The sequence below is a fragment of the Pristis pectinata genome, chromosome 11 (genome assembly GCF_009764475.1).
Source record: "Pristis pectinata isolate sPriPec2 chromosome 11, sPriPec2.1.pri, whole genome shotgun sequence".
Classification (NCBI taxonomy): Eukaryota; Metazoa; Chordata; class Chondrichthyes; order Rhinopristiformes; family Pristidae; genus Pristis; species Pristis pectinata.
In genome coordinates, this window is record NC_067415.1 from 16,543,139 (window position 1) to 16,569,027 (window position 25,889).

At 38.7% G+C, this 25,889-nt stretch overlaps 1 protein-coding gene across 17 annotated transcripts in view; it reads right to left on the minus strand.

Annotated features, from left to right (window-relative positions):
• The window catches only part of LOC127575749 (inositol polyphosphate-4-phosphatase type I A), a 165,021-nt gene that overhangs the window by 15,216 nt on the left and 123,916 nt on the right, over nt 1-25,889 (minus strand). For 12 of the 17 annotated variants that reach the window (XM_052025796.1, XM_052025790.1, XM_052025784.1 and 9 more), the window contains 9 exons: nt 24,166-24,406; nt 19,608-19,640; nt 16,957-17,129; nt 14,952-15,075; nt 14,041-14,167; nt 11,550-11,690; nt 7,702-7,799; nt 5,526-5,638; nt 245-399 (listed from right to left, as the gene is read on the minus strand). In XM_052025796.1, the coding sequence (XP_051881756.1) occupies nt 245-399; nt 5,526-5,638; nt 7,702-7,799; nt 11,550-11,690; nt 14,041-14,167; nt 14,952-15,075; nt 16,957-17,129; nt 19,608-19,640; nt 24,166-24,406 (1,205 nt within the window). The remainder of the gene's footprint in view (nt 1-244; nt 400-5,525; nt 5,639-7,701; nt 7,800-11,549; nt 11,691-14,040; nt 14,168-14,951; nt 15,076-16,956; nt 17,130-19,607; nt 19,641-24,165; nt 24,407-25,889) is intronic. The other 5 variants (XM_052025793.1, XM_052025794.1, XM_052025791.1 and 2 more) reach the window with 2 other exon arrangements.

Here is a 25,889-nt window from a genome sequence, read left to right on the forward strand (position 1 = left end):
TTTGCACAATCAATTACATTAACTGCCTGCTGCACGCTGCTTTTGCTGACCTAACATTAGGATTAGCTTACCTATTGTGGAAAATGTAAGTGGTAGAGTTTTGATGCACTCCTAATCCAGGGCAGCTCACTGCATCCCAGTTTATAAATCTGTACAATTACGAGGCACTACTTTTCTGCAGTTTGCTTCTTTCCACAATTAATGTGTGCAGTCTTGAATGGCTCGCTAAAGAATGAAAGCTTACCTCCTCATGCAGTCCAGGGCTTGCGTGAAGACCTGAGGAGCCATGCCATGCTCATGCTGCAGGATCAGGCACTGTTCCAGAGTGATTGACATAGCTGTCCGGTCCTTGGCACTTTTACAGCTTGTAAATCGAACACCATTTAATCTACGACAAATCTGAACACAAAATGAAACAAAAATTGTGCTGTTATAATAGATTAGTACTGTAGAATACCCACACTTCAAAATAAAGTTCTTTCTAATCAAAACAAAAATGCAAGTTAAAGAAAGTTATAAAAATAATAGTAAATCAATTGACGAGATCCAATAGCTTTATGAATGCTAATTGCAGTAAGCTACAATAACAAAACCCCTTCAAATAACTCAGAAATATTTCAAAGTACTTTGCATGCCATTCATTACTTTACGGTTATCAGCTCTGTAGATAACTGAAGTAGCTGTTGTAGGCAAAACAAGCCCCTATAAATAGGTAGGAGTGAAATGGAAGTCAGAACTCTAGAACAATCCCTGCACTTTTTGATGCATCATTAAACTAGTGGAACAGTCAACAGAATCTTAATAGACCATCTCAACAGAAGAACAAAAAAAACCCACAGATACTGGAAATCTGAAGTAAAAAGAGAAAATGCTGGAAATACTCAGCAGGTCAAGCATCATCTGTGGAAAGAGAAATAGCTAACAGTCCAGGTCTGGCACCCTTGATCAGGACTGGAAAGAGAAAACAAGGTTTAGGTAGCAGAGAAAGCAGAGGAGAGAGATAGTTACAGAGGGAATATCTGATGGGGTGAGATCAAATGACCTAATATGGCAGTTAAGATGAGATCCTTCTGCACTATTACAACAAGGCTCAATGCAAGGAGGAACAACACCTCATCTTCCGTCAGGGCACGTTGCAGCTTGCAGGACTTGATATAGAACACTCCAGCTTTAGATAACTTGTTCTTTCTTTCTGTTGCGAGGAAGGATAGGCAGTTGAAAGGGCAAAATTGCAGTCAGTTGGATGGTCTGAAGTCTGTCTACTTTAATGCGAGAAGTATAAGGAACAAGGATGATGAACTTGGAACATGGGTAAGTATGTGGAACTACGATGTTGTGGCCATTACAGAGATTTGGCTGTCACAATGGCAGGAATGGCTTCTGGATATTCTGGGATTTAGATGTTTCAAAAGGGACAGACGGAAGTAAAAGAGGTAGGGGAGTGGCTTTGCTGATCAGGCACAGTGTCACAGTTGTAGAAAGGGAAGATGTCCTGGAGGGATCATCTACTGAGTCAGTGTGGGTGGAAGTAAGAAACAGGAAGGGAGCAATCACTATTGGGAATATTCTACAGACCCCCCCAATAACAGCAGAAACACTGAGGAGCAGATCGGGAGGCAGATTTTGGAAAGGTACAAAAATAACAGGGTTGTTGTCACAGGTGATTTCAACTTCCCTAATATTGACTGGCACCTCCTTAGTGTAAAGGGGATAGATGGGGCAGAGTTTATTAGGACTGTCCAGGAAGGATTCCTGACACAGTATGTGGACAGGCTGACTAGAGGAGAGGCCATTCTGGACCTGGTACTAGACAATGAGCGTGATCAGGTTTCAGATCTCTCGGTGGGAGAGCAATTTTGGAGACAGTGACCATAACTCCTTGACCTTTACCATAGTCTTGGAGAGGGATAGCAGCAGACTATATGGGAAAGTATTTAATTGAGGGAGGGGGAATTATGATGCTATTAGGCAGGAACTTGGGAGCGTAAATTGGGAACAGATGTTCTTGGGGAAGTGCACAACAGAAATGTGGAGGTTGTTTAAGGAGTACTTGCATGGGGTTCTGGATAGGTTTGTCCCATTGAGGCAGGGTAAGGATGGTAGAGTGAAGGAACCATGGTTGACAAGAGATGTAGAATATCTGGTCAAGAGGAAGAAAAAAGCTTATCTAAGGTTTAGAAAACAAGGATCAGACAGGGCTCTGAAGAGTTATAAGGTAGCCAGGAGAGAGCTTAAGAATGGACTTTGGAGAGCTAGAAGGGGGCATGAGAAGTTCTTGGCGAGTAGGATCAAGGAAAACCCCAAGGCGTTCTACACATATGTGAAGAATAGGAGGATGACTAGAGTGAGGGTGGGACCGATCAAGGATAAAAGGGGAAACGTGCCTGGAGTCGGAAGAGGTAGGGGAGATCCTTTATGAATACTTTGCTTCAGTATTCACCAATGAGAGACCTTAATGTTTGAAAGGATGGCATACAACAGGCTGATACGTTAGAGCATGTCGACGTGAAGAGGATGTGCTGGAAATTTTGAAAAACATTAGGATAGATAAGTCACCGGGGCCGGATGGGATATATCCAAGGTTATTATGGGAAGTGAGGGAAGAAATTGCTGCACCTTTGGTGATGATCTTTGCGTCCTCACTGGCCACAGGAGTAGTGCCAGATTGATTGAAGGGTGGCAAATGTTGTTCCTTTGTTTAAGAAAGGGAGTAGGGATAACCCTGGGAATTACAGACCAGTAAGTCTTACTTCAGTGGTGGGCAAATTACTGGAGAAGATTCTTAGAGACAGGATTTATGAGCATTTAGAGAAGCATAGACTGATTAGGATAGTCAGCATAGCTTTGTGAGGGGCATGTCATGCCTCATGAGCCTGACTGAATTCTTTGAGGATGTGACAAAGCACATTGATGAAGGTAGAGCAGTGGATATGCTGTACATGGATTTTAGTAAGGCATTTGATAAGGTTCCTCATGGAAGGCTTATTCAGAAAGTCAGGAGGCATAGGATCCAGGGAAACTTGGCTGTGTGGATTCAGAATTGGCTTGCACATAGCGTAGCGGTTAGCGTAACGCTATTACAGCGCCAGCGATCGGGGTTCGATTCCTGTCGCTGTCTGTAAGGAGTTTGTACGTTCTCCCGTGTCTGCGTGGGTTTCCTCCGGGTGCTCCGGTTTCCTCCCACATTCCAAAGATGTACGGGTAGGTTAATTTGGGTTTAAAATGGGTGGCGCGGACTCGTTGGGCCGGAAGGGCCTGCTACCATGCTGTAAAAATATTTAAAAAATATAGAAGACGAAAGATGGTTGTAGATGGAGAGCATTCTGCCTGGAGGTCGGTGACCAGTGATGTTCTGCAGGGATCTGTTCTGGGACCCCTGCTCTTTGTGATTTTTATAAACGATTTGGATGAGGATGTGGAAGGGTGGGTTAGCAAGTTTGTACATGACATGAAGGTTGGTGGTGTTGTGGATAGTGCAGAACATTGCTGTAGGTTACAACAGGACATTGATAGGTTGCAGAGCTGGGCTGAGAAGTGGCAAGTGCAGTTCAACCCAGAAAAGTGAGAAGTGAGAAGTGATACACTTTGGAAGATAGAGTTGGAAGGCAGAATACAAGGTTAATGGCATGACTCTTAGCAGTGTGGAGGGAACAGAGGGATCTTGGGGCCCACGTCCATAGATCCCTCAAGGTTGCCGTGCAGGTTGATAGGGCTGTTAAGAAGGCGTATGGTGTGTTGACCTTCATTAGTCGGGGTTTTGAGTTCAAGAGCCGAGAGATAATGTTGCAGCTCTATAGAACTCTGGTCAGACCACACTTGGGAGTATTGTGTTCAGTTCTGGTCACCTCATTATAGGAAGGATGTGGAAGCTTTAGAGAGGGTGCAGAGAAGATTTACCAGGATGCTGCCTGGATTGAAGAGCATTTCTTATGAGGACAGGTTGAGTGAGCTAGGGCCTTTCCCTTTGGAGTGAAGGAGGATGAGAGGTGACTTGATAGAGGCGTACAAGAATGTAAGAGGCATAGATCAAGTGGACAGTCAGAGACTTTTTCCCAGGGCAAAAATGGCTTACACAAAAGGGCATAATTTTAAGGTGAATGGAGGAAGGTATGGGGGACATGTCAGAGACAAGTGTTTTTCTTTACACAGAGAGTGGTGGGTGCGTGGAACACACCACCGGCAGAGGTGGTGGAGGCAGATACATTAGGGACATTTAAGACACATGAATGATAGAAAAATGGAGAGATATGTGGGAGGGAAGGGTTAGATAAATCTTAGAGCAGGATAAAATGTCAGCACAGGATCAGGATAAAATGTCAGCACAGGATCGTGGGCTGAAGGGCCTGTACTGTGCTGTAATGTTCTATGTTCTATTTCTGACTTACCTCTGACATCCTCCCTATACCTTCCTCCAGTCACCTTAAAATTATGTCATCATCTTCCAGCTCAGTTTTTTTGTTCCTTTTTTGTCTGGTCTTCTGGGCATGTCCTACAGCCTTACCAGTAACAGCACATCAGATCTTAACTGCCATATTAGGTCATCCAGTCTCACATAATCAGATATCCCCTTTATTCCATTGATTTCCCCCACCTCCACTTTGAAATATACTGAAGCTTGACAGGTTAGATGCAGAGGTGACATTTCTCTGGTTGGGGTTCCTAGAACTAGAGATAAGAGTCCCAAAATTAAGAGGTCAACCATTCAGGGCAGAGAAGAAACTTCTTCACTGAGAGGGTAGTGAAACTTTGGAATTCTCTACCCAAGAGGGCTGTGGAAACTCAGTTGCTCAATATATTCACAGAGATTGACAGATTCTTAGATATTCGGGGAATCAAGAGATATGGGGTAAGAGTCATACAGCAATGCAGCAGAGATACAGGCCCTTCGGCCCAATGAGACCATGCAGACCACCGTGTCTACCCAGCTAGTCCGCACGGTAGCGTAGCAGTTAGCGTAACGCTTTACAGTGCCAGTGACCCGGGTTCAATTCCGGCCACTGTCTGTAAGGAGTTTGTACATTGTCCCCGTGTCTGAGTGGGTTTCCTCTGGGCTAGGAAGTTGTGGGCATGCTATGTTGCTGCCGGAAGCTTGGTGACACTTGCGGGCTGCCCCTAGAACACTACGCAAAAAGATGCATTTCACTGTGTGTTTCGATGTACATGTGACTAATAAAAATATCTTATCTGCTGCGTTTGGTCCATATCGCTCTAAGCCCCGTTCTTCCATGCATCTATCCAAGAGCAGGGAAGTGGCACCGAGGTAAAACATCGGCCATGATCTTCCTGAATGGCAAGCAGGCACAAGGGGCTGAATGAACTGCTTCTACGTCTTGTGTTCTGATTGACATCGGGTAGATCACTAGCCATGATATTCAACCTTGAAAGGTTCCTGTTTTGGAAACTATTATTTGGTTGAAATTGTTGACTGACTGTGTTTGTCCTTCTAAAGTTTTTTTGTTGTCACTATTTTTTTGAATCTTAATAATTATGGTACTTAAAACTACAGCAAATAAAACTTTGCTTACCTCAGCAGCTTGCCAAAGGATATCTACATTCTTGTTTTTCCTTGCATGGACATTTTGGCCAAGAAATCTCAACAGTTCAGGCAGACATGTCTGACTCCGGGATCGAGGTAGACCTGAAGAAATTACATTGCTTAAAGAGAGGAACAGAACAGCAACAGGGCAGCAATTGCTTTGTGGAATTTGTTTTACCTTATCGGTAGTGATATGATGAATATTAACTAAACTTTATCAATTTTCTCCATCATATTGTATTCCAAATAAATAACCATTATTTTCAACTTTTATAGAACATGTCATATCTACAATGAAACCTGCACAAAATGCCTCTTATGTAGTGGTCACCTACTGAACCACTACTCAGTGAAGCAATCGTTATATTTTCAGAAATGTTAATCAAAATCAGTTTGCAAATCCACTGGATGACTTGTACAATGAAATCCACAAACAGTGAAAAAGTTACAGAATCAGGATAATGTCTTGTTATATGTAGATGAGACATGAAATCTTTGAATTCACGTGTAGTGTTGTGATCAATTTAGCTCTATAAGCTTTTGCTCCAACGTTCATTTGGCTAAGACAATTAACCTTAAATTTCTATTCTCCGAGGTGCTAAGAATTCAACATCAAATCAGATGTGAAACCCTCAACAAATGAGTCAGACCCACTGAACGGGTTCTAAAATCAGAACCCTATGTGACAACGGATATTACCAGGGAATGTTATGACAATCCTGTCCAAAAGGTCAGTGTAGAGGCTATAATTGTAGGAATAACAAAATAGATAACCGAGGAACAACTCTCTAAAAAATTAAATCTAGAATCAATACAAGTTAAAAAGAAACAGAATGTGGATGGGAAGTAAGATGGATGCAAAAGATTCCATGATGCTTTTTCTAAAGGAGTGGGACAGTTCTCCAAATTCTACTAACCAAAACTTCTCTCTCAACCAACAATATTAAACATGTCATTAAATTTTCTCTGATTGTGAGCACTTAGCTGGGGACAAACAGTTGCAGTTTTTTCTACATTATTACCATTGAACATATTTCAAAAATATTTCTGTATTTTAAGAGTGCTGTAAAGCACTTTAGGATGTCCTGAGATCATGAAAGCAGGTTTCTGAACGCAAGGTTTTTTCTTCTTTTGCCCGTTTCAAAATTTAACCAAAGATTTTTACGAAGTTGCATTATTGAGTGCAAAGGTTTCATGCTATATTAGAGTTCAAAATTAAATTGTCCTTGCTTTGTTTCAGGTTGATGATTTGCTCTTTTCTACAGACACAAATGATTACCAAATATTGTATTTTCATAGTATAGTCACAAGACAGAGCAAACTGCCTCAAGGGTTAAAGATCCACTTTAACCCTTGCAATGTCCTTTTCAAAGTCTTGAAATAAAAATGCTTGGGAGGTTTGAGATTCCATAAAACATGGCGGACCAAACCAAAGCTTTAAAAAAATACCTGACAGAACAGTAATAATTTATGATTTATTAGGTGATGAAATCACAGATTTATTGGACTTTAATGTACCTTCAGGGCTAATATGCAAACAAGATGACAAGCTGAATAGGGACTGTGACAGAGGCATAGGTTGGAAACAAGTAAATTGCACAATTGTATGGGTTATAAAATCATAACCTAGGAGATAATGGGTACTACTGTTGAATGTTATAACAACAAAGGATCAGGGTAAAAAAACGTAAGTGTACTGACGACAAAATAGATAACCAAGGAATAATTCTCCAGAAAATAAAATCTAGAATCAATACAAGTTAAGAAGAAACATAACATGCAAAGCAACATGATTTCTGAATGTATCAGTCATTAGTACAAATTCAAAACATTTGTAGCATCAACATAGAATACTAAGGACTACCTTAATCTACATATTTAAAGCTGACTTGTGAAAGCAAATTCATTTTGACTCAAGATGACACAATAGCTAGTAGTTACAACTTATAACTGTTCTCCTTCAAAGACTGAGAAACGAAAAGTTACACTCAAAATCATCTACACGAACTAATTTCAAATCTTAGCAACATTGGTACTTCAGGGATTAAGGCAAACTACTTTGTAATTAGTTAGTTAAATAATTGGTAATTGCAGCTTTGCAATGGAGAATCATGTGTTCATAAATCGGAGACAGGAAAATTGTCTTCATAGCTACAAATACTTACAATCATCAGGCAGAACCTCCTTGAACTGTTCATAGTAGGAATTCAGGCGGCCCAAACTCTCTGCATTAATTACTTCTTGCAAGGACGTATCTCCGAATCTAACACAGATAAGATATCAAAGTGACTAGCCTGTGCTTGGCAACAAGTCATTGCAATCATTAAAACTGAACTTGTTTTTGAAGATTATATGACTACAAAGTTCTCAGTATTATTTGCTATAGTTGAAGCTGTCCACTAGTTGAGGATAGATAGGGAACAGAAGGAATAGGTATAAAAAGCTGGTTCCCTAATTCAATGATCCCAGACTACAAGTCTATCTTCCTGCCCAATCCCCCTAATCCATGGTGTCAATGTCAATAAAACTCAGCCTTGAATATACACAATGATTTTGTATTTACATCTCTGGTGTAAATTCCAAATATTTATAATGCTCCAAGTAAATAAACTTCTGTAGCGGCCTGTACTTACAAGACTCAAACCGCCATTGGTGGCTGCAGGCGGACGCGCAGCAGCGCATCGCGAGCAAACCGCGGGGCGGGCCTCCTGGCGGGATCCTGACGTCACATCCGCCGGAGAGGCTCTCGGGTATCTTTGTGCACGCGCGCGTTTTGCTACACACAGTAAAGTGTGCTCCGATTCAGCCACAACATCTCCAAGTTTTCCTTTCCGGAATGCGTTGCGTTCGGCTACACTTCCCTCATTCTACTCATAAACGGCTGATACCTTGTTCTGTGACTCTGGCTTGTTATTCAAAATTCTTTAGTTTGAGCCTCAACCCGGTCATAGAAACTTGGAAAAATGACAGGAGTAGACCATTCATCCATTTGAGCTTCCTCTGTCATTCAATATGATTATGGCTGGTCCTATATCTTAACATCATATTCCCATGTGCCACTAATATCCCTTGATATCTTTTGTCAATAGATATCCACCTATCACTTTCCTAAATATATTCAGCGACATGGTCTCCGCTGCCTTCCGTGGTAGAGGATTCCACAGGTTCACTATCCTGAGTGAAGAAATTTTACATAACCTCGGTCTTAAATTTCTTACCCTCTATCCTGAGACTGTGACCCTTCTGGACAACCCTAGCCAGAGGAAACTCTCCCTGCATCGGGCCTGATGAGACCTGCCAGAATTTTATACATTTTAATGAGATCTCTCATTTTTCTAAATTTCAGTGAATACAGGCTGAGTTGATTCAATCTATACTCATTTCATGGTACTGCCATCCCAAGAATCAGTCTGGTGAACCTTGGCTGCATTCCCTGTTTCCTCTCTTAGGCAAATTAATTGTATTTTTCAATGAGATCATCGTTCATTCTTCTAGTCAGCACAGGGAAGGCAATCTTATTTAATCTGTTCTCATAGGAAAAAAGTCTCTCATTTCTTGCTATTGGATCTTAATGATACCCTCAACAGCTCCTAGGAAATACAGGAGAGGAACTTGGGGATGGATCTCTCAGATTCTCTCATCTCTCCACTCTTGTTTATATGTGGGAATTCTCGATGTGATATGGCTGGCATTAGGAACCCATGAACAAGTGACTGAACTCATGCATATCTCTGCTAAATGTAGAGCCAAACATATTGATTGTTACTTCACTCTATTGCTGGATTCAGTCCAGGAGCAGAGCATAAATGCACTGAGGGATTTCATGCATTTTGCATCTAGCCAATCACCTTTATCCCAGGGATAGTTGGCATATGAAATGTGATTCCATTGATTTAAATGGGTCACCATCCTTTAATGGAAAGGTAAATGCACATAAATTACCTTTTTTGTTTTAAAAACCTCACTTAAATCTTAATGATCCAGAATGTGTTAATGGCTAGCTATCGAGTCTGTGGAGAAAGGCCAGCTGGTTGCACATCAGGTGGTGGCCCATTCTGGACTTCTGCAACTTCAGTGAGAGAGTTGGAACAGGCTGGAGGTACATCTGACTTCCCACTCTGCCCCTGGATGCAATATCGAGACTGAGAGAATTCCGTAATGTCCTGAGCTAAGGGGCCAAATACACTTTATTTGGCCTCTTCACTTTACACCAGCCATAGCTTCCATCCTAAGTGTAAGTTTCAGTATTTTTTTTATTTTAATGTTTAAGTTTATAATTAATAGGAGTTTCATGTATTTTTAAATAAATTGAGCATTTTCAATTTCTTTTTAATTTCAATTTTTATAATTATTTAACTCTTCCACACCATTTTCAAATGCCTTTGATCTTTGGAGACATTTGGAAACAGTGAAGGCCATCGGTAGTGCGAACTGCAAGAAGCCTTTATGGTGCTCATGGGTGGGGCCTTAACTTTCAGCTGCTTTGCTTGTTGCACCTTACAAAAGAAAAATGGCAGACGCTGAATAGTTCCAAAAATTTAGTTTGGCTTCAGGGCTAGCTTGTTATTTTAATTAATTACTTACACTTAAAAATGCTTTTAAGTAACTTTAATGATTTTAAAAGTGATCTGAAGGCCTGGGGTTGGGCATTGGGACCCTCAACCCAAGGCCTGGTTGCTGCTCGTAGCCCACTCTGCTTTGCAAGAGTACAGTGATGGGAAGGCCCCCAGATTACAGAATGGCTATTAGCTGCACAGAATAGTTAATTCTCCTCCTTCAAAGACTGGAGGCAAAAAAAAAGTTGTATTTAAAAATCATACACACACAAATTAAATTCAAATCTCAGCAACCTTGATGCCTCAAAGATTAAGGGCTGCAAATTTAAATCATCACTGGGACAAGCACAGTCAATGGGCTGGTTTGTTGTTTGAAAGACTCCAATAAAATTGTGCCTGCAGCTGCATCTTTTATCAAGAATACAGTAGCTAGCGAGACCAGGGATACCAAAGAGGTGCCATGATTGTTAACACAGATCTAAGGTTCTGTTCTCCTCCAATTTTGATGTGTTATGCACTTCCGATTTTAGTTATTCCATTATTGGCAGCCACTATTTTAGCTGGGCTGGTCTTAAGGACTTTCATCTCTTTTTCTTCTCCAAATATATTCCTTAAAAACCCTATCTCCTTGATTACGACTTAGATCATCTGCCTGGATCTCTTCCTTTTTGACTTGGTGCCAGTTTTTTTTGTTGATAATTCTTGTATTAAGTGCCTTGTGACAATTTTATGCAAGATCTTCTTTTGTACATATATGGAATAATGAATTATTGCCCGAGCAAGAGAAATTTTATTCAAACAACATTTAATTTGCCTTTACCTATCGCGGAACAAGTCTGGAACAGATGGTGCTCTTTTACATGATTGATGCAGGATCTAAATTCCTGTGGTTTGTAAAGAAGCAAGTATCAAAGCCACAATGATCAATATTGTTTCAACTACCAATGAAGGAGATTTAAAGGAACACTAAAAGTGGTTGAATTTATAACACCCTTAATACTACATTTATTAAAGTGAAAGGAATCAGCAAAATGAGCAATTGCACAAAAATAAAATCAACACTGATAATTATAATAGTTCATAGGTTACCATGGTTTGGTACCATGGATAATTCTATGGGTACATCTACTTTATTGGATTAATTCACACACTCGGGTATTTATTTGGCAAGATACAGGCCTATCTGATAAATAAGTGAGATATAAGAAATATGAAAACAAAAGAATAATTTGATGATTACAAATTAAACTAAATGTTCATTAGCTTTATCAAGACCTGAAAAGTTTAAAAATAGATTATATGTTGACAGAATGACATGCTTCCAAAAATACTAATCCATGTAACAAGCATTTTCTGCTCTTACGTTAGATTTTTGGTACATAGGGATTTATTGCCCTGCAGTAGCTGTTGTGATCTGCTCTCAAGTTAGTTCACCTGTTATACGTAGTAATACTTACTTTTCAGCAAGTGTTTGTTGTTCATTGATCCCCACGTTAAATAGCACTGGCTGCACTCGAAGTAACATTCCACTCTGTATTTCCCGAGGTAAGGCATCAAACATAGCGCCTGGCAGTGGAATTCGCACATTAAACCCATCTCTGGAAAGGTGAATGTAGATTTATTTGCTTGCAAAACCCATTACATGCATCTTTGCCATTCTTTCAGGGCATAATCATAGACTGGAAATAACTTACAAATATTAGACAAAATTTTAAATATGTTAATGTTAGTGTCATTAACAGTAATTAAATGAGACCCCAGAGAAGGACACTTTGGAAGAACAAACTCCAAGGCAGAGTACAAAGTTAACGGCAGGATTCTGGGTAGTGTGGAGGAGCAGAGGGATCTGGGGGTTCATATCCACAGATCCCTGAAAGTTGCTTCACAGGTGGAGAGGGTAATTAAGAAAGCTTATGGGATGTTAGCATTCATAAGTCGTGGGATCGGGTTTAAGAGCCACGAGGTAATGATGCAGCTCTGCAAAACTCTGGTTAGACCACACTTAGAGTACTGTGTCCAGTTCTGGTTGCCTCACTGTGGGAAGGATGTGGAAGTGTTGGAAAGGGTGCAGAGGAGATTTACCAGGATGCTGCCTGGTTTAGAGAGTATGCATTATGAGGAGAGACTAAGGGAGCTAGGGCTTTACTCTTTGGAGAGGAGGAGGATGAGAGGAGACATGACAGAGGTGTACAAAATATTAAGAGGAATAGATAGAGTAGACAGCCAGCACCTCTTTCCCAGGGCACCAATGCTCAATACAAGAGGGCATGGCTTTAAAGTAATGGGTGGGAAGTTCAAGGGAGATATCAGAGGAATGTTTTTTACCCAGAGAGTGGTTGGGGCATGGAATGCGCTGCCTGGGGCAGTGGTGGAGGCAGGTACGTTGGTCAAATTCAGGAGATTGCTAGATAAGCATATGGAGGAATTTTAAATAGAGGGATATGTGGTAGGAAGGGCTTAGATAGTCTTAGGCGAGGTTTAAAGGTCGGCACAACATTGTGGGCCGAAGGGCCTGTATTGTGCTGTACTGTTCTATGATTCTATGAGAAGTGAAAGCTTGGACAGTAGTGCCAAATACTTGAGGAGTAGGGACCAAAATGTTAAAACTCTTGACCACTGACAAATTAAATTCAAGGGACAACACTATTTTTCGTTGTGGTTTAAAACCTTCCCATTGACTACTAAATTCAGATCATAATCTCTGCCCCATTTTCTTCAAGCAGCAGCTGTTTGCAGAGATGTTACTGGGCCTAGAAGCACTACTTCTAGGGCTACTTAGCACTTCTATTCTTTTGTTACCCTTCTCCTTTACCTTGCACCATAATTCTTTTTAATCTTTTTGCCATCCTCTTCATCTCAGACCTTCCTTTTCCCTCTTTTCCTTCTCCATTTTCACTATCTCTGCACTTGTCATCTTTTTCCACTACTAATATATTCATCAACCAACATTATTAACTATGTTTCTCTCTCAAAATGCTGCTTGGCCAGCTGTGTATTTCCACTGGGCTGAATCAGGCTGGCTGTGGATTTGTTCAACCATTTGCACTGAAGTGTTAGGTTTACACAGACCCACTGTGAATCCAGAATTTCCTAAGCAATAGACGTTGCTATTAGCTGTATTATAACACTCGCACTATGCATTTCCCACTATGCTCCATTGCTGAACTCGAGGTGGAGTTTGGATGGCAGTTCAGATCCAGTACAATTTGACCTATTATCCTCTATTTCTGTTGAGAGGGGAAGGTTGGGCAGCTATTAGTGCCAGTCAATATTGAGCAGCAACAGATGTGTTACACAGTTACAGTACAGGTAGCGCAGTTGTGCAGCTAGTAGAGCTGCTGCCTCACATCGCCAGAGATCCCGGATCAATCCTGACCCCAGGTGATGTCTTGTGGAGTTTGCATGCTCTCCTTGTGCCTGCATGGGTTTCCTGTAGGTGCTCCGGCTTCTTCCCACATTCCACAGACATGCAGGCTGGTAGGTTAATTCGCCATTGTGCAAGTGAGTAGTAGAAACTGGGGGGGATTTGATGAAATGTGGCAAGAATAAAAAAGGATTAACGTAGGATTAGTGTAAATAGGTAGCTGACTGTCAGTGTGGACACCGGTCTGTTTCCAAGCTGTATGACTCTATGTCTCATTGAGTAATCATCTGGGCTACTGTCAGAGTTTCAACATCCAGTAAGTCTTGGGCAGGGCATGTGATACTGACCATTACATTGTTTGCGCTAAGCATACAACTCATAACTAATTTTAGTTTTTCTGTCCTAGGCATACAGTTCACTGGAGCAGACAAGTGTTTTAACTTAATACCTGCTGCTGATAAACTCATATAGAATGGACCCTTTTGGCCCACATCATCCACGACAATAGTGATGTCTATCTACACTAATCCCATTTTTTAGACACAAGTAGTTACAAAAGTAATAAAATATTCCATCCTACTCACCTATTTCCAGTAATGACTGGCAGCATGTCAACTGATGAAGTAGAGAGAGCCTGGATTACCTTAAAAGTCACATTCCGTAAATCCGAAATTCCTGTACTCATATCTTCAAGCATAGCGAGTTCCTCCCCTACACAAGTTACACATTTATTAGTTCTCAGATCAACTCAGATTTCTCAGAAGTTCGCAGATCAACTTCCGTAAATCTTCAACTTAGGAAAGAAAGAATATCACTGTGGTCAAAGAAACTTTTTTCCCCTTTTACTAAATAGTCTCAAATTGACAACCAGATGCAATTTTAAAAGTTCACTAAATTCTCATAATAAGCTACATTAGCTACAAAATCCTACATTATTGGTGCAGAGGGAAAGATCACAGGCATGAAAATGGAAACTGGACTTATTGTGGGACAAAGGTAGTTTTTGGATTGCCTTCAAACCAAGACAAAATTGACATCTGACTTGATCAAAGACAAATACAGTGCAAAGGAGTGAGAAGGTGATTACTTAACATGAATAGATAGAAACTTGCTAACAGATTTAAGTTTCTTTTGCTAAGTTTTCACAAATAGCTTAGCTTTTGTTCAATTCTTTAAAACAACTGTTCATAAACTGTTATTGTGATCTAGTTAAAGAACTAAAGGGATGTCCCAAACATTGGGTTGTATAAAATGTGGATCGCTATTTACATAATGATGATAATATTTCAGGGACAAAGTCTCCATGATCATGTTTTACGAGGAGGTAAGCAATTTTTTACCACTGTAGCTGGCTTTTAATCCCATATGCAAAAGATGTCAGTATCATGACATTTTCTGAGCAAAAGTACTTTTGATGAACACTTTTCCGATGGTGTTTAGAATGTATCAAAAATGGAAAATGGTGCCGCACGCAGAAATGTCATGAACATCTTACCATAAGTGCTTAGAAGACCTTCAAATTGTGCCAACAAGCCAATAGTGTAAAGCTGGCGCAAAAATCCATCATCACGAAGGCAGTTTCTTAGTTTGATGATAAACCCACAGATAAGGGCTGTTAGCTAGAATGCACAAAAAACATAAAAGAGATATCTAATAAAAATATGAACACCATCACCTTTGACATGGGATTGTTCTTTTGAGGTCTTAAATAATATTTTCCTTTTATTCCTCCTCCTGGCATCTCTCTTTTGAACTATTCTTTGTTGAAAGCAAATCAGCAAGTTTGACTAAAGTGACCCTTATAAAAGCACTAGGTGTTTCAGCAAGAAAGTATCAAACATATCACATGTAAAACTGTCCAACAGAAATACCACATTTTTAATAAAATTAAGTACAACGGTGAAAATTTGCAGCACGATTCCCAAAGGATGTTAAATCTAAGCCACAACTACATTGGGACTGACAGATATCTGAAGGAAAGCTGTAGAAACAGGTTCTTGACTGAGCAATAATACAAGTAAAGGGTTAACTAAAATAAGCTAAAATAACAAATGAGTGTAAAACATTCAAAATAAAATTCAAATTCAAAGCCAAGAGTTGCCCCCTGACTAGGACTAAGGAAATATTTGATAGAAATACTTCTAATCATGAGGGTTTAGGTATTTATTTTTAATTTATTCTACTTCTATTGGTTGAGCATGAGAAACCAAAGCCCACAGAATCAAGGTGACTGGCAACTGAATCAGAGGGGACATCAGGGAAAATATTTTTAAACACAAGTAGCTGGGCTTTACGGGCAGTCTGATAAGCCATGAATACAGATCCAACAGACTTCAAAAAGGATCAATGTTAGAAGAAAAAAACCTAGTGCAATAGAAAGACAGCCAACAAGTGACCAACTGGGTGGCCCTTTGAAAGGGACAGCACATATCTGATGTACCAAATGACCTCACTTAGTCCTGAACATCAAATGTACCACTGGATAAAGTAACTTGAGAGAGTGGAAGAAATAAACCTGTGATGATGATTTGTGACCGCCCCACACACACACGTGCATACATACATACTTCTTAAATTGGAAATTTTAAGTTATGATTTAGCTATAAGCTACATATAAGCTGTTGCAGCACTTTTGCATTCATCATTTGGGTACCCATTGTTCTAAAATAGATTCCACACATCAGCAATGAGATAGGAAGTACTTAGTGTAAGAATGCAATGACAGACAAGTTTAATTTCTGCACCATTCAAGATACTAACATAGCCCTGCACTTGCAGGTCAAATGGAAATGTACTCTTTCTTTCAGTGTTGTTCATATATCTAACTGCTTCACAGTTACTGATGTACTTTTGTAGTGAAGTCAACATTGTTGGGAAATATGACAGCTACATTTACACTCAACGAGGTCCCTCAGAGAGCAATGAGATAACTGACTGGATAATTTTGTTGATGGGGGTGATCAACGGCCAGGTCATCAGAACAATATCCCAGCTCTTTTTCCAACAGTGCCATTGAGTATTTTGCATGAATCTGAAGCACTTGATGAGGCCTTGGATTAATGGCATTTTTAAACATGGCACTTTCAACACTAGCAACATTATAAATACTGGCCTTCAAGTCTTTTCAACACAAGATCCCTCAAAATTACTTCAGCCTTCTGTTCAGTTGTATTTTGCAGCAAAAGAAATTAACCCTAAGTGTTATTTGAAATACTTTACTGACTATCTGTGCTTACATTTTTTTTCTCACTCAAAGTACCAGAAAATGCCAGAAGGTGGCTACAATTACCAAGCTTTCTTTTCAAGCTGATAACAATGCAGCTAATTTTGAGGTCACACTCGGCCTCAACACAGTCTACTGTAACTGGTTATTTTACAGCATTAGTTGGAAGGAGCTTGTTAATCTTGGATGGTAGGAAGTATTTTTGAAAAGACTGGGTAGAGCAAAGCATTTTGGCATAATCATAAAAGATATGGGTTGCATTTGTACATTAACTTACAGTCTGACAAAAGACCACATCTCTGCGGTGCTGTATGGTCAAGTCCATTGCTATTGTAGGGGCACTATCTTGCATCAGGAGAAAGACCATTGCTTTCTTTGCTTTGTCACTCATCATGGCTACGCAGTCTGTGAGTGTCGTCAGCAAAGGATAAAGTGCTTCACTCCACTCACCTGTCAAACAGGAAAAGAATAATTATTCTTAATACCAGTGCTTAAGAAAAAAAACTATCATAGAAGCAGCAGGATCCTATGACTCAAATTTTAGCCTCTTTCATTAAGGGAAATGTGTAGAATCAAATTAAGACTTATCAACCAACCATATCTAAGAGCCTCAAATAAAGGGAAAAAAATCTATCAAATTAATTGTGCAATTTTACTGCTCATCAGGGTGAAGTGCACTTTCTAGTTCTTTCCATATTTTGTGAAATTATGTCTCTGTAAAACACTCTGAAGTAGTACATTTTAGCATTTAGAAGTGGGATGTCATGCAAGATCCTGCTTTGCCTCACATGCATATTCAATATGGTACTTTGGTTAGTACATTCATTACAAACTACAGTCAGCATTTAAAGATTACATGCATTTCATTCTTTAAAATTGACTAATATTTAATTTTAGACATTAAATCTGGTATTCTGTGATGCTTTATCTTTCAATAAAGTTGAAAGATACGTCAGCTATGGCTTAAAAACAAAAGACATAAAAAGTACTTCACAAGTTAGCTAGTGACATTCTCGGGTCTCATCTTCTGAGCTCAATTCCCTTGCAATGTAGTTATTTATTATTGTCATTTAAGGCTTGACCCTCCTGAATGTACAACAATGTTGCTAATAAATTGACAAACAACTTCAAATACTTTGAAATTTTAACTCCAACAACATAAAAATCATTTTCCTCAATGATGCCCACAACATTATTGTCCTTTTAAAAATCACTTACTAAAATTGTATAGCACAATAACCTGCGGGCATGAGTTGCTTTAAGCACCGAGAGTTAATTTTATGCCATCGTAAGGAATTTCTTATTTAAACTTATTTCCAGCCATCTTAAAAAAAGCATTTCCCATTATTTCTGTATCATAACTTGACACCTTCAAACAAAAATCAATGAAGTAAACATAGTTTAAAATCAGCTGCTTACAAGTCACTTTTTTCCTATTGTTCTTTAGATACCCAACAGAATTATTCTTATTTCCTTCGAAAATTCTTAATAGTTAAGAAATTAGCTGAGAATTAGGAGGCAAAAAGCTAATGGGAGGTATTCAAATTGACAGGTGATATGTTGCCAGGATATGCAGGGACTGCAACTATTCACAGGATTTATAAACGACTTGAACACTTGTACATGATGCCATACTCCCAAGTTTGCTGATGAGACAAAGAGAGAAGTATAGACAGAAGTACTGAATTATAACATTGTGAATAGGCAAAATCCTATTAACATTCTAAATTCCTGAGAACATGATAGTTAAGGACCAATTTAAACTAGGCAGAGGAAGTTTATTTCCAGTAGTTAGAGAATCTAGGACCCTAGTGCAAAGTTTTAAATTACAGAGCTGGATCATTCAGGAGTAAAATTAGAAACTATATCTACATGCAGAATCTCAAGTTGGAATCTCTTCCACAAAGCAGAAATGATACCACATTAACTGTTAATTTTTAATCTGAGATTGATAGCTTTCTAGTTAACAAAGATACTAAAGTGTAAGGTGCCTTAGATCACAGAACAGTCATGAACAGTGGAATAGATTTGGGGAGATAAATGACCTACTACTGTTCTTATGAATTTCAGAGACATCTTTCACAATGTGATACACTTGCACATCTTAAAGGTATTATGAGTCAACCAAATACTGTGGAACTAGTGTGAGCCAGATCAAGTAGAAATGGCATGTTCCTTTTCTTAAAGGCTTTTAGTGATTCATTTGTTTTTTTTCCACTAAATTAGGAGCATTCAAAGCCATTTTTCTGGTGTGCACTCACAATACACTAGAGTTATTGATGTCAATTACATAACACATCACGATAGGATTCTTACTCATAGCAGTTGATTGTCCATTACCTACTGTAACCAATAGACTGAAAATATAAAAAAACCTGCAATGCTAGAAATCTTCAATAAACATTTCAGAAAATGCTGGAAGCACTCTGCAGATTTGGATTCTGATGAATAGTCTTCAATCTGTGCTTCCTTTTACAGATGCTGCCTGCCCTGCTGTGTATGTTTGCCATTTTCTGTTTTTATGACCAATAGGCTGCACTACTTCTCAGTGATACTTCCAAAAGGAACAGAAATGCTCCTTTTCCCATCCACATTTAACACAAGGAAAATTTGATTTCATTCTTCATATTACCCTAAAATTCTGATTTGCAGAGATCTGTAGCAAATAAACTGAAATTCAAAGAAAATGGGTATTTCCAGAATAAAAGAGCTTACTTTCAATAAAGTTTTCTAAATAATGGAACAGAAATTGTGATTAAAAACGACCTTGATGTTCCGGAAATAACAAGTACAAACCAATATAATTCGGAGGTCAGCTGTTCAAAGCTGAAGCATCTATGCGCAAAACGTGATGCATTTAATGCAACTCAGGTCCGATATGAAAAAAGCAGAAACTGGCTGGGGAAAGGGCGTGGAAAACACACATACCTTCAGAGGGCTCCTCTGCAGTGGAGTGGCAATCTGCACAGAAAATGGAGGTGCACATGCATGATTAGAAGCAGCACTTTTTCTACTAACAAGCAGACCTACTTGCTTTTTTGTTGGAAGTACTTTACCATGAGGTATTTGGCACTCAGCGCTGACAAAGCAGCAAGCAAACAGATTCAGAGAGCAAGAGCATTTTGGTGCAACAGTAACTACACCTGGGCATTTTCCACACAAATTACATTTGAGGTTGCCCTTTCAAAATATATCTGATTGACATAACAAACCTCCAAAATGGGCAAGATAACATCAAAATTCTGCATCTAAGTTACCGCTACATCAATACAAATATTTTAAGCCAATGCAAGAATATGCTTTTTAACAAAGGAGATTTTGGTTACTGGAAAATCCTAATCACCACTAAGTATATTAAAGTTTCATTACAATCAGTAGTGCAAAATATCAAAATAAAATGCAACTCAATGTTTAATTTAAAAACTACATAATATTTTAACCTGTATTAACTACATAATATTTTAATTATCATGTACTATATTACAAAAGAAATATTACTGGACATTGCCAATTCTACCTATTAACCCATTTGACTAGGGTTCTATTTAATGTTCCTCAGATTTGCAGATGTCAAAAATGTGATACAACTTGAATAGAAATTGCCTACTAGATCTCTAATGAAATTAAATTTCTGCTTTTTGAAATGGTGCAGGAGAGAGCAAAATAATTAAATCAAGATTAATTTCCCTCCTCCTCCTCCCCCACCACCACCCTGCCCCCCCCCCCCAAACACAGACACACAATTTTTGTCCTGGAATCTTTGCTACTTTCTGGGCTGAGGGGGATTGATGAGATAGATTAGCTCCTATGTTTCAGCCAGTCATTATCTACAACTGCTATGAGGCAATACAAAAGGGTAACCCTCAAAAGTAGCTTTTTCCCCCCATTTCCACTCCCTGTTCTCTAAAGAATCCCTAACTCTTCTGTTTATTCCCTCACAAAACACAACTGTGGGTCCCTCTACTGTTAATACAAACTAATTTCTGGCTACACTTCAATACAAATGTAGTAAAGTGCCATTAAGGAAAAGAAAACTACACAAGTTTTACATTATTGCTCCATTGGGCCTTGCAATTGTTTTTCTGCAAAACATTTCATACAAAAAATAAGCATTATTAAAAGCCTAAATATATTGTCCAAAATAAAGTCAAAGTGGATAATTCTCCAAAAGTTAAAATAAAAACCGCAATTACATTTGATGCTGAAGATATTATTGTCACTTCTGCAGAATCATGCAGAATGCACTCACATTATTTCCTTATGACACAGAAGTACTTCTTTCAGCCTATCAAGTCTACGCCAGTTCTTAGAGGAATCCATTACCACTCTTATTTCGCTATAACCTATTCTCTCTCACATGCTCATTAACTCCCTGTCCCCCACCCTGATTCTCCTATCATCCTCATCTGCACTACAGCCCACTAAACTGCCAACCAACACGTCTTTGGGATGCAGGAGGAAACCCATTCAGTCACAGGGAGAACATGCAAACTCCCTGACCCTGACTTTCAATTGGTGCATAAGCATAGGAAGCTACAGATGTGATGAGGAGGCACAATCACTCGTTCCACACTATTCTGTCAAGAAGATTAGAAGCAGATCTGTCTTATTAATTTCCTCAGTTATTAAAGTTGGAAAATATGAAATGGACTCCAGGAGAATAGGGACAAATTAAGTTAAATGTAGATATTTTGATCTCTCCACCATTTAGAAAATGTCATAAGTGAACCAGGAAATTATTATTTAATTGCACCTGATTTTTCACATTTTCAAATCTGGGAAAAGAACATTAAATAGAATCCCTGTCAAATAACGAAGGGATAGTAAGTATAGCTACCCATGTTCACCCATGGTTGATTAAGGAAATGAATATATCTGAATAATTCCAGACTCCAGCAAGTTTTGTCATCCTAATTTGTCATCCTTGATAATGTGTGTATGTAACTTGGACATAGTAGGTCAAAGTAAACCCTAACCCTTCAACAACTAGTTTTTTTTAAAAATTAAAATGCCCAGATGTGGAAGCAAGTACCCAAGGCAGCAGCCCAATTGCACAGCATGCGGTAGTCAATGCAAAGGATAAGAGTTGCCCTTTAAAGCTGTTTTTCATATCAAGTGATAATGTTTTCTTTTGTTGTTGTTCATTTTAAAGCTATTTAAAAAACAATAATGGTCAGTGAGGTTTCAGTGAGTGCCAATTTTAAATGAGGCTTAACACTCCAGAACTTAAATAAAACACAGTACAGAAACACTTTTCACAGGGATTCAAAGCCACAAATATAACAAACCCCAGGGTGGAGATAATATGGTGTCACAGGGAATTAATGTCAGCAGTTTCTTGCACATATTTAAACAGGGCTACATCTATCTATAAAGGACATTCAACTTGAGGTAATTGCAAAGTAATTATAATCAACAACTTTCATTTTGCTGAAATCCAAACCTACTTTGAATGGATTAATTTGTTGCCCTGGATTAAGTAAGGCAGACTCAGCTGGCACTGAATAAACCAATACACTAATTTATTAATTTTTTTGACTGTTACACCAATTCCAGGACTGCCATAGCATCAGTCCACCCTGTAAACAGATGTAAGCTATTGCTGCTTACAAGTACAGAAGGATACACACAGGCACATACACACAGATTATGGGTATGAGACAAGAATATCGTTAAGCACAGATATGAAACAAAGACTTTTTGTAAGCATTGGCAGCACAATTCTATAAACCAGGAATTTCATTGCTGAAATCTTTCTAGAAAATGAAACCAGCATAACCTTTTTTTTTAATTAAAAAAGGGTATTTTTTTGAGGGAGGATATCAACTAGAGATGGCATACATGGTTTTGGGCACGTTTATTCCCAAACAATGAAAATGATTTCTATTACACCATTTATCTATGAAAAGGAATGTGTCATGAATGAGGGAAAACAATAAACTAATACTTGGGGCTTGTAATGATCAATGCTGCAAAAATAAGTTAAACACAAACATTCTGCAATTTAATTTTGGAGTGGTGAGGTGGCTGTGAGTGTTGATATCCCAATTTCACATTTCAATCATAATCTATATTTCTACTTTAGATATTAGGAAGGGAAAACAGGCCTGACAGCAAGGCATCACATTTCATATTGTGAATGAGAATTTCATCTAAGGTGTGTAAAAGTTAATTTAAGATTTGGCTTCATATTAAACAGTTAAACAAATCTTTGTGCTGTGCATCTGATTTTTTTTTTTACTGACACTCTTAATTGATGCACAAATGGGTAAGGTATTATTACAGTGGAAAGGACAGTTTTACCATTATACCCAATATATAATTATCAGAGCTCACATTTGGGCCAAATCCCAGGAGGTGTGGGTGGATATACCAATTTAAAATGTGTTAATTCCTCATTTCAAGTAATGTCTTCATCCAGGTCTGGCATGAGCACAGCATAATGCAAAAAGTGCCAAGGATTCGAGGGTGGGAAGTCAAAAACAATGTGTTTTTATAGCATATGGGTGAATGACAATAAAGTAACTTGAACCCCCCTTGAACCTTGAAAAACAAACCTTAATTTTTTTTTACTACTTAAGCTGAAATTGTACATTGAACAACAGGAAATGTAAAGACAGTTAGCAGAATGGGAAAGGTCAAGCAAAGGCAAAAGCATGATGAAACTATTAAAAACACCAAAATATGAAATTAGAAATAAATGAAATGGAAACTAATCCTTGGTAAGTTCAATGAAAGATGCTAATCAATTTGAATAAGTTCAGAATACACAAACTGTTGCAATTAGATGCTTGGTTTTGTTTGAAATTAGGGACATTATCCTTATAGTGTCAGGATCAACACTATCTTATCAATGGTTTTTCTGCAACATGTCTCCAAATAAAAATAATCTGTAAAATTCTTACATGCAGATTACATATTTTAAATTGCAGTCTGCTTATTTGCTGTTTGAAGTAAAACCGATTTATCTCAAACAAGTTAAAATAAAACAAGTACTTTGATGCACAGCCAATTCAAGGATGAGGAAAAAACTTACTGTAACGTTCCCTTAAAAGGGTTACTTTTTAATTAAGGCTGGCAGTAGGGGTTTTAGCCTCAGAATTCATAGTTTAAGGCTACTCAAACACGAATCTGGTATCAATTTATTGTGAGTGGAGGCCATGCTTTCTTTGTAAGAGGGCATGGTAGGAGGCTAACAGGATGGACAAAGTGAAAAATCAGGAATGCAACAGACATTCCTATTTGTTGATCTAGAATTATCTTGAACACTTTGGACAGTCTTGGCTCAGGAACTGAAAGAAAGCAGCTTTGCTGATGGAAATTTCACTGGAATGAAATCCAGCTATCAACAAATCATGCCAAGCATGAGTGTTTCATTCATTTAGATTCAAATCAGGGTTCTTTACTTCTTAATTAAATCCAACAATATTGGTTAACTAAACATACCAAGGGTTAGTATGAAGAACAAATGGTAATGTTCACTCACACGCAGCTCTCTTATTGGAAGAACGACATGATGGTGGAGATTGAGAACATTTCTCATCTAAGGCCCCTGGATTTATCCAGTACGCTCGATGCTCTAGGTTACCTTTCTTGCTGGCAGAAGTAGTGTCACAGTGAAAGACATCTTCACTGCTCTCGCTGCGTAACCGCTCCTTCTGGAGAAGTTTGTCTACTCTCTGAATAATACAGTCCAAACTTTTATCAACATTAAGCCACACTTTCTCCTAAAAGGGGACAAAATAGAAATAGTTATTTACTGAATCACTAAAATAACTGGTTTCAATAGGAAACAATTTTTATTGACACATTATTTGAGGGTTAAATAAGAAACTCAGAATGTTAGAAATACTCAGGCCAGGCTGCATCTGTAAAAAGAAAACAAATTAATGTTTCAGTTTGATGAATTTTCATCCAAGTTTTTATTTTTCTTTACTTTATTATCACTTGACCTCGTATCACATATGGGGGAAGAGGTTACTTGTCTGCATGAAGAACAGTAATAGCAAATCTGCAAAAACAGTCCTTTGCTATTCTTGTTTATCGTTGCAAGGAGGCACAGGTGAGACAAGATGTCCGAACCAAGTTTAAAAAAAAACTAAGTTCTTCCAGATGAAAGACATATTATGCAAGATGTACTGCACAGAAACAGGCCATTCAATCCAACTAGTCCATGCTGGTGCTGTACAAGTCTCCTCTCATCTTTCTTCATCCAAATTTTTTCAGTATAACCCACTAATTCCTATTCTTTCATATACTTGTCCAGACTCCCCTTAAACAAATACACTCTATTGCCTCAATTTCTCAGCGAGTTGCGCATTCCCACCATTTCTTGTGAATTCCTTGCTGATTATCTTATATTAATAGCCTCTAATTATGCTTTCCCTCAAGTGGAAACATTCTTTCAATATCTATTCCATCAAAATCTATTTAAAAGATCGCTGTTGGGTCATTCCTTAGCCTTGTTTTCTCAAGTGAAAAGAGACCCAGTCTGATCTTTCTTTCCTTATATACAAACTCAGATTTTTGGTATTATCTTTGCAATTCTTCTCTGCACCCTCGTCATCGTCTCAGTCTCCTTTTTGTTATATTGCGACTAGAGCTATACAGAGTACTTAAGTGCAGCCTACACATGTTTAATAGAGGTTTAGCAAAAGCTCCCCATCTTTCAATTCCACCCCTAATATTTTTACACAGGTCAATGCAATAAATATGCATGGGACCACAGAGAGTACAAAAGCACTCTTACCTGCACAATCTGTCTAGTTCGGCTGAACAAATAAGGAAGCCTCTCTCTATTGGATGCAATTCAGGCACAATGATCACCCTGAATCTAATTTCATTAGCACTAATGGCTATACCTTTAGCAGTCAAGGGTCTCAGCTCTTGAAGAGCTTCAGATAACAATTTAGCAGGTGCACCAAGTTGTGTGCACAAAGTGAAAGGCGAGTTGGAAAATATTAATAGGACAAAACAAAGTTCAGTCTAGGGAACTGTGAGGCCCATTTGTTTTTGGATCCAATAAAGAGACAAGGTTGCTTTCACAGTGGAGAAGAAAGGACTAATGGATTATTTAAGTCCTACCCGAGGAACTAAAACTTCCTCTGTTTCAACTCTATCAACTACAATTTGAAACCCTCTGATCCAGGACCCTTGGCACCTGACTGGTGCTGGACCACAGAAAACTGCCCCCATTCATCTTCCTCTGAA